The 9,057-nt window shown below is 40.2% G+C and overlaps 1 protein-coding gene across 2 annotated transcripts in view; it reads left to right on the top strand.

Annotated features, from left to right (window-relative positions):
• The window catches only part of SV2C (synaptic vesicle glycoprotein 2C), a 280,355-nt gene that overhangs the window by 215,257 nt on the left and 56,041 nt on the right, over positions 1 to 9,057 (top strand). For both annotated transcript variants that reach the window (XM_011959231.1, XM_011959230.1), the window contains exons 7-9: positions 1,214 to 1,324; positions 1,780 to 1,868; positions 5,781 to 5,945. In XM_011959231.1, the coding sequence (XP_011814621.1) occupies positions 1,214 to 1,324; positions 1,780 to 1,868; positions 5,781 to 5,945 (365 nt within the window). The remainder of the gene's footprint in view (positions 1 to 1,213; positions 1,325 to 1,779; positions 1,869 to 5,780; positions 5,946 to 9,057) is intronic.

Here is a 9,057-nt window from a genome sequence, read left to right as displayed (position 1 = left end):
AGTCTTGCTAGCGGTCTGTCAATTTTGTTGATCTTTTCAAAAAACCAACTCCTGGATTCATTGATTTTTTGGAGGGTTTTTTGTGAAAAACACCTTTTTTTAATCTAGAGTTTTAAAGACATAATTCCTACATGGATTATTTTGAGCTGACTGCATTTGATTTGGAATTCCATATTTAACTCAGAAATTATTTTTGCTGAGTACAGACATCTTTGTTTACCTGGCCAGAAAGAAGCTACTGCCTACTTGGTATAATTTGAAAGGTGCTGAGGGTCTCCAAGCCACCTCTGTCTAAAACCGGCCTAGGTACCTGTATTCTGCTAGTAGAGTTGCCACTTTAGATGTTGGCAGGATGTCCAGAAAAACCTGTTCAAACCTGTGGCGGGGATGATGTGTACACATTTCCATGTCCTCTCAGATTTATCAAAAACAGGTAAATCTCGATTAGCAGGAGAAGGCGGGCCAGGCCCACAAAGGACCCATTCTTCCTTTTTTCCTATTTTCAGGATTCATTCTCTTTGCTTCTCCTGTCTTGTGGTTCTCTTCCTTAGCAAAAAGGGGCTAACTGAAGTCATAGATGCTGCTTTTCATGCTAAACCTCTATCGTTTATTTCCCTTACATGGCTGAGAAATTCATGTTGATGCTTGCAATCAAAACTCCTTCACTTAATCTTGAATCGTGGCTACCTGTGGGTATTTGCTGACTAGCCACTGTGGGTTAAGCTGTGGGAAAAAGAAAAGGACCGGAAGTGGTGCTCTGAGAATAATGATGGGAATGCTTTCAGAACTACAGTTAAGGGTCAAATTCATCAAATAAGTACGTTTCAAAGAAAAAAATGTGTACACTCACTTTAGCCCAAGCTAAATAATTCTGAATCCAGAATCTAACTTATCTGGATGTTTTGTCTGCTAATGTGTGTCTCTATAGTAATGGTTTAGGGAGGGCATTTTCGTTTCACATTATTCTATTACTACTTGCCCTTCCCCCATTTCTTTGTGGTTTTCCCTCTCACTCATTCCTTCTTCAGTTCTTCTAGGTGCTGTTCGGATCCGTATAATTATGCCAATGGTCTCATATATGTATGAAGTGATTACCAAATACTGCCTACTTCTTGCCAGAGTCAGTTTTTGCTCCTGTAAAAACAAATTATAAGTCTACAATCAGCAACTTCAGAGAAGGTAACTGAGGACTTTGATTTGTTTCTCTCTACAGGTAAACAAAATAAAAACTCCTAAACAAATAGATGAGCTGATTGAAATTGAGAGTGACACAGGAACATGGTATAGGAGGTGTTTTGTTCGGATCCGCACCGAGCTATACGGAGTAAGTAACAAGTCCCATGATGACCTGCATGTCACTTTATTGCATTTGAGGTTAGTCAGAAGAAGGGTTTACTGGACCTGCCCTGTGAGTGAGGTTCTTTCCTCCTGCCCACGACACCTGACTCTTGGACTATATCCAGGTCTTTGGATCCCTCTCCACCAGCGTTGAGCCAATACATTCCATCTGGGAAAGCTGGAAAGATGGAAAGGGAAAGTGTTAGTTAGGCCAGGAGTCTCGGCAGTGGCAGGGTGCCTTCAACTCTTGAGTTGCTTTGTCCATTGGCATCCAGGAAGCTGAAGAATGAAAATTCCAATTACCTTTAGCTTTTACATTTTAAGGTGAAATGAATTCAACCCAATGACAACTGAGCTTTTTTTATAATTTGGTGGAAGGGGTCGGGGAGTGGGGTTGACTCAGTAACTGCATGAGAAAACTAACTCTCTAATATTTCACAGATTTGGTTGACTTTTATGAGATGTTTCAACTACCCAGTCAGGGATAATACAATAAAGCTTACAATTGTTTGGTTCACCCTGTCCTTTGGGTAAGTGATATTTAAATTCTTGGCAAGCAAAATTGTTCAATGTCCACATTGTAACTCCTAGCCATGCTGCTTTCTTTTCTTATATTGCTTGAGGCTGTTAACCTGCTAAGGAAATTTTTTTCAGCTTAGGTTTGCTGAGAGTTGTGGTTGTTATAAGCCAGTTATTTTATTTGTTTTGTCATAAAGCCAAGGTAGCAAAACCAATTGTATCTGCAAAATCCAGTAAGGCCGTGGATGATTTGCCCCATGACTTCTCTGTCCTGTCCTCCTTTGCCCAGTCCCAGCCATACCAGCCTCTCTGCTCTTCTTTGAACATTCTAGAATAGTTCCCATCTTGGGCCTTTGCAGTGTTCCTCTGCCTGAGTTGCTTTCCCCTCCAGACATCTGCCCAGTTCATTTCTTTACTCTCTTCAACTCTTTCCTATATGTTACCTTCTCAGTGATGTCATCCTCTCTTTTAAAAAAATTGCAGCCCCTCCACACTCCCTATCCCCTTCTCAGCTCTACTTTACCCCACAGCACTTTCCACCTTCTAATATGCAAAATGCTCCTTTATTCCGTATAAAGAGTAAAGTTCTGGCTTCCCTCTCTGGAAGTTCTGTGAGGACAGGGGTTTTTAACTGCCTTGTTCAAAGCTGAGTGTGGTGCCATGCACCTATATTCCAAGCTATTCTGGAAGCTGAGGTGAAGGATTGCTTGAGCCCAGGAGTTGGAAGCTTAAGTGTGTTATAATCACACCTGTGAATATCCACTGCCCTGTAGCCTGGACAACATGCCAAGACCCCATCTCTAAAAGAAAATAATAATTTTGTTTATGTCTTATTCACTAATGTGTATTCCTGGCACACAATAGCAGTTCAATAAATAGTTGTTGCCAAATGAATCAAACTGCCATATATGTGTTCTAGGGAAAGAGGAAATAGGGAGAAAATATCAAGATTTTATTTGCTCATCGCTGACATAGTCACTTTAGAATGTGCATGTACAACTCTCTTGTTGCCTAATTTGCTGTTTAGAAAAGAAGAATTAGATAATACCCTACACTTTCAGGTCAGCAGGATCTCAGTACCTTATAGAGCCTAACATTTATGTTGCAAGTTTCATCTCTTAACATCCCTAAATCAAACCAGGCAAGTGATCAAAGATGACCACTCTTTCTCAGTGCTGGAGGAGGTGGAATAGGGAGAAAGAAGGAAGCTGGGGGTCAGGAGACCTAGCAGCCCATTCTGCTGGGTGGTTTGGCTAGCTTGTGACTTGCAGACATTGCTTAGTCTCAGTTCCTCATTTCTAAATTAAGAAGGTTGACTTAGAATATGTAAAGTAATTCCCACCCAAGCTCTAGAGAATCCATTAATCTCTGAAGGAAGGGAAGGCTGAAAATTAACCTATATTAAGTGCTTACTCTGTACCTAAGCAAGGGGTTAAGGACAAAGAAAGACAAAGATAAGCAAGAAGGAAGTCCTGCTGTCACAGTGTAAAGAGTAATCATCATTATCTGGTTTGTTTATTTTGTTTACTAACTCATTATTGATCATATTTTAAGCTTTATGATTTATTTTACTGCTATATCCCTGGCACATTAATAGTGCCTAGTATTTAGTGCATGTTCAGTAAATGTTTGCTAAATAAATGACAAATTAACTGAAAGCCCTCCAACATCGTTGATGACGGACATTCTAGGGTAATGTGCCCTCCTCATTGTTGCCATTTCAAGGTTTGTATGTGACCAGAGAACAATGCCATAAATGTTGTATCCCCAAGTCATTTCTTCCTCAATAACTACGCTCACACCCCCACAGTCATTACTATGAAGAAAAGGGGTGGAAATCCTGAGGCACAGATGTTTCTGGAATCCTAATGACAATGAATATAAAAATGACTCATACTGTCTTCTGAGCACTTTCTATGTGCTAGATATTTGACATCCCATTTAAACTGAGCAACCACCCAGGAAAGTGGATACTCCCATCATTCCAATAGTAGAGATGGGCAACTGAGGGTTAGATAACTGGCCCAAGTTTAGGCAGCTAGTAAGCAACAAGACCAGGATTCAAACCCAGCCTGTCCTCCTGCAAAGGCTATGCCCATTCCCACTTCTTTCCCTGTGTCCCTTTGTCACTGGGGATAAACTAGAGCAGTGGTTCTCAAACTTGAATGTGCATCAGAAGAATCCCTGGAGGACTCCCCTGCCAGAGTTTTTAATTCATCAGGTTTCACTGGAACCTGGGTTAGTGGGGGATGATGATCCTGCTGGTCCGGGGACCTTACCTTGGGAGGTACTACTTCAGAGCAGCACTGTGCCATGGAGATATCATGTGAACCACAGATGTTCATTTCAGATTTTCTGGTAGCCACACACACACACACACACACACACACAAAGTAAAAGGAAATAGATAAAATTAATTTTAATACTGCATTTTGTTTCATTCATTCTCTCTTTCCTTTTTTTTTTTTAGACGGAGTCTCACTCCGTCGCCAGGCTGGAGTGCATTGGCGCAAGCTCAGCTCACTGCAACCTCTGACACCCTGGTTCAAGCAATTCTCCTGCCTCAGCTTCCTGAGAAGCTGGGATTACAGGCGTGCACCACCATGCCTGGCTAATTTTTGTATTTTTGGTAGAGGTAGGGTTTCACCATATTGACCAGGCTGGTCTAGATCTCCTGACCTCGTGATCAGCCTGCCTTGGCCTCCCAAAGTGTTGGGATTACAGGCGTGAGCCACCGTCATTTCAACCCATGATCAGTATAAAAATTATTAGCAAATATTTTTACATTCTTTTTTCCGTAAGTCTTCAAAATCCTGTGGTATTTTATATTTATAGTATATTTTAGTTTGAACTAGCCACATCTCAACTGCTTGGTAGGCACACATGGTTAGTGGCTTCTGTATTGAACAGCACAACAGCGTGACACAGCTGTTAGAATAACACATTAGAGGTCAAGAGGCAGAAAGGGGAAATAACTTGGAATCTCTGAGAATAACACGAATGTCCTTTTCACAGCCTCGAACTACCTTGGGAACTGGCACTCTACCCCCAGGATAGCAGTGTCACAGCAGTGTAGCAACCAAGAAAGATTCCCCATTAGCAAAAGAGGTCATTCTTTAAGAGCTCTCACCATGCTTGGATCCCAGGAGTTTGTACCACCAGACTAGGAGGGAGAGTTTCTCAGAGCAGCCTGGAATGATGAGAAAGATATTGGGGCCAGGATGCCAGGTGTCTTACTCCATTTCTGCCCCTATAGCAAAATACCACACCAGGTAATTTGTAAATAATAGAAATTTTATTTTTCACAGTCCTGAAGGCTGGAAGTCCAAGATCAAGCTGCTGGCAGATTCAGTGTGCAGTAAGGCATAGTCTCTGCTTCCAAGATGGCAGCTTGTCGCTGAGTCCTCAAGAGGGGACAGATACTGTGTCCTCATGTGGTAGAAGGGATGGAAGGGGAAAAGTGAGGGAGGCAGCACCCTTGCACCTCTTTTTATAAGGACATTAATCTCATTCATGAGGTTTCTGCCCTCATAACTTAATCACTTCCTAAAGCCCCCACCTCTAATACTATTATATTGGGGTTTTAGTTCCAACACATGAGTTTTGGGAGGACATATTCAGACCAGGCACCATGTATGAGCATAGGATGTGATGCTTTCTGCATGTCTCTTCCCAAAGGAAGGGCTTAGGAATTACATACCTGGGGTTCTCCAGCTAACCTTAGGCCATCTCTCAAGCTTGATTTTTGCAGATTGATGTTGAGGGAGAGGGACACATGGATTGCTGTATGATGAATTACTCATAATATTATAGGGAGCCAGCCATTCTCCAGGAACTATTACCACTGTGAAAACACCAGGGAGGTGCTCATTGCCTCTGGCATGCTAGTGCCTTTACAAACTCACATTTCTTTGTCTTCACAGGTACTATGGATTATCTGTTTGGTTTCCTGATGTCATTAAACATCTGCAGTCCGATGAATATGCATTGCTAACCAGAAATGTGCAGAGAGATAAATATGCAAATTTCAGTATTAACTTTACAATGGAAAATCAGATTCATACTGGAATGGAATACGACAATGGCAGGTCTAGAAACTTGAAATAATTTAATTTGCTACCTATCCACGAAAACATTTCTTCTTAGCCTTCCCTGCACTGAAACAGGCATCGTTCTTTTTGTTTGTTTGTTTTAGCTTGTACATTTAGTCATTTTCATGGTGAATTTCAATACTTCCAAATAGGCTTTAAATAAAAGGTACCAGTGTATCCATTATTTCACTTAAAACTATTTTTGCAGCTAAGTTGCTTCATATTTATTAAGTAGTGGACTTGACTGGTGTGGAAAGAAAATTTAGAGCAATGTTGGAGAGCGACAAAAATAATGGAAGGAAGAGAATAGTGAAGAGTATGGGAAAATAAGACAGGCTATAGGATTATTTAATTCACAGAAGAAACCTGAAATGTGATTATATGAGTCTTCTATTCCTGAGAAACAGAGCCACTTTTCAGAATTCACCCTTCCCAATATGCTGAATGCAGAATTGAGGTCAAATTGCATCAGGAAGAGTTTCAATTAGAGAATAGGAATCATTCCCTGAAGTGAAGGGCTTTGAAAGATGGAAGGGTCTCCTTTATGGGATCTGAAATATTTCTTGATGACAAGAGAGAACCGACTCAGGGAGGTGGTCCTGGGTCATTCTTTTAGGACAGGGAAAAGAGTAGACCAAGTACTTGTTTATATCCAAGTATTTTTGTTGCCTGAACAAATAATTGCCAGTGTAAGTTCATGATAGCTTGCATCATTCTTAGGAAATTGTCCCAATTTCAAGAGTGATAAAAGTAAAACTCTAAAATAATCAAAGTTCCCCAGAGCAAAAACCAGTTCAGAAAGATGAAAAAGAATTCAGTGGGATGCTTATGATCTGTGTAATGGAAAAGAGGGTTACTAACTAGGAGGTATTGTTCAAATTAGCAATTCAATGAAGGAACTAATCATAATCCAAGCCAAGTAGGATCACCTTCACTGTCCCACATAAAATACTGACTTGAATCTGCACTTACATTTCACAGAAAGCTTAGCATCAAGTCCTCTGTGATGCCAGGGTGAAAACTGACTTTCAAAAGTGTTGTTACTCCATTAGAAATTTCTAATATATGTTTATGTCTCTGACAGTCATATTTTTAGTAATATATGTTAAAGTTCTAAACTGGATATTCGGTCACTGCTTAGAACATTTTTACATTAGCAATATAATGATTACTAATTTTAATAGTATTACAATTTTTGTAAAACACGTATGTTACACATTTATTTTAAAAGATGATAGAAACAATTTTTTTCTCCTTCAGGAAAATTTGAAATACCATTAACAGATTCATTTTTTTTTAAATAGCTTTTTTATTCAGCATCATAAAATGGCACTCTTTATGTACTAATATGGAATAACCTCCAAGGTAGACTAGAAGGAGATAAAGCAGGTCTACTTTAGACACAGAATGCTCCTGGAAGAGTACACAAGAAACTGACAATAATGGTTATTCTGGGCAGAGGAACTTGTGGCCTGGGGATGGATGGGTAAAGACTGACTTTTTCTGTTTTCAACCTTTCGAATTTTGCACCGTGTGTACTCTGCATTCAACCTTTCGAATTGTGCACTGTGTGTACTCTCTGAATTATCCATTCAAAAAATAAAACTGATTCATTCCCTTTTCCAAATTCAGTTCCATGACAGAAAAATTGATAACTTTTTAAAGCTATGCCATTATTTAGCCTCTTTTGGTGCATTTAGATGTTTTTACTCTGGGTCCCTGGAGTGGGGATTGAAACAAGATCATTATTTTTTCCAGGTAATGTACCATGGGAATGATTTTTTTTAAGCTGATTGGTCTGTGAGGCCACAGTGCATTGTGAACCAACACACATAATTGGGTATTAGGGAGAGAATAATCTTGAAAGTACTCAATAGTTAGTAAATTGCTTTTAAATCAACCTATCTACCTAGAAGGATCAGTCCCTTTCTGCCCCTAATAAGAGTGGTATTGACACAATAACTCCTTCCCCAGGAGAACAAGCATTTTCCTCTCAGTGACTGGCTAAGTGTACATTCATAGTCTCTTAAAAAAGTACCAAGACGTCCGGGCGCGGTGGCTCACGCCTATAATCCCAGCACTTTGGGAGGCCGAGACGGGCGGATCACGAGGTCAGGAGATCGAGACGAGACCATCCTGACTAACACGGTGAAACCCTGTCTCTACTAAAAATACAAAAATTAGCCGGGCGTGGAGGCTGAGGCAGGAGAATGGCATGAACCCAGGAGGCGGAGCTTGCAGTGAGTGGAGATCGCACCACCGCACTCCAGCCTGGGCGACAGAGCGAGATTCCGTCTCAAAAAAAAAAAAAAAAAAGTACCAAGACACATTAATGAATATTTATCTGTGTCTGCTGGGAGTCCTTATCAATGCTGATAAGGCCTGAATCATGGACTCTTCTAAGATGTTATGATCATTATGACTGTTACCATCTTTACCACATAGAATTCCCCCTTATAACACCCAAAAATATACCTGAACAGGTTTCATCATTCTTCATGTTTCCAAAAATAAACAGAGTTCTCATACTTCTGTTTGGTTGAAGGGACTATCTGTTGGCTGGAAGAAGAAAAGTTATCCTGGAAATGAGTGTCACCTATGAGTTTCTTCAACCCCAAGTCAGTTATTCTTCATATAAACGAAACAGAATTCTCATGCTCTCTCTTTGGGATAATTGGAGATCCCTACACTAGAATGAAGAAGACTGGATTTTCAGCTAGCGAAAAATAATTTTATTAAAAGATCGGGTAGGAGGACATCCTTAAGTTAGAGGCATTAACCCCAAATAGAGAATATTCAAATAAAGATATATGTGAAGAGACAATAGGATTAAAACCTAAAGAACAGCCCCAGGTAATCCCCAAAGTATCTTCAGTTGTATACCCCACAAAACTTTTTACCAACATTGCAAAAAGCTAAGGGAAGTTAGGAGTGTCATCTCTTTATTGGTAAGCAACAAGATAGGCAAAGGTCAGCCTGGATGAGGAAAAGGGGAAAAAGCAGAGAGCTAAGAAAATCCAGAAGTCTGTGTTCTTTATAATTAAGACAGTGGGGCATTCCATCTCTAAAACTGTTTGACTTAGCTTTGAACTTTGATGGACACAGTCAT

Source organism: Colobus angolensis, unplaced genomic scaffold, assembly GCF_000951035.1.
Source record: "Colobus angolensis palliatus isolate OR3802 unplaced genomic scaffold, Cang.pa_1.0 Scaffold49, whole genome shotgun sequence".
Lineage (NCBI taxonomy): Eukaryota > Metazoa > Chordata > Mammalia > Primates > Cercopithecidae > Colobus > Colobus angolensis.
This window is presented reverse-complemented; position numbering and strand designations above follow the sequence as displayed.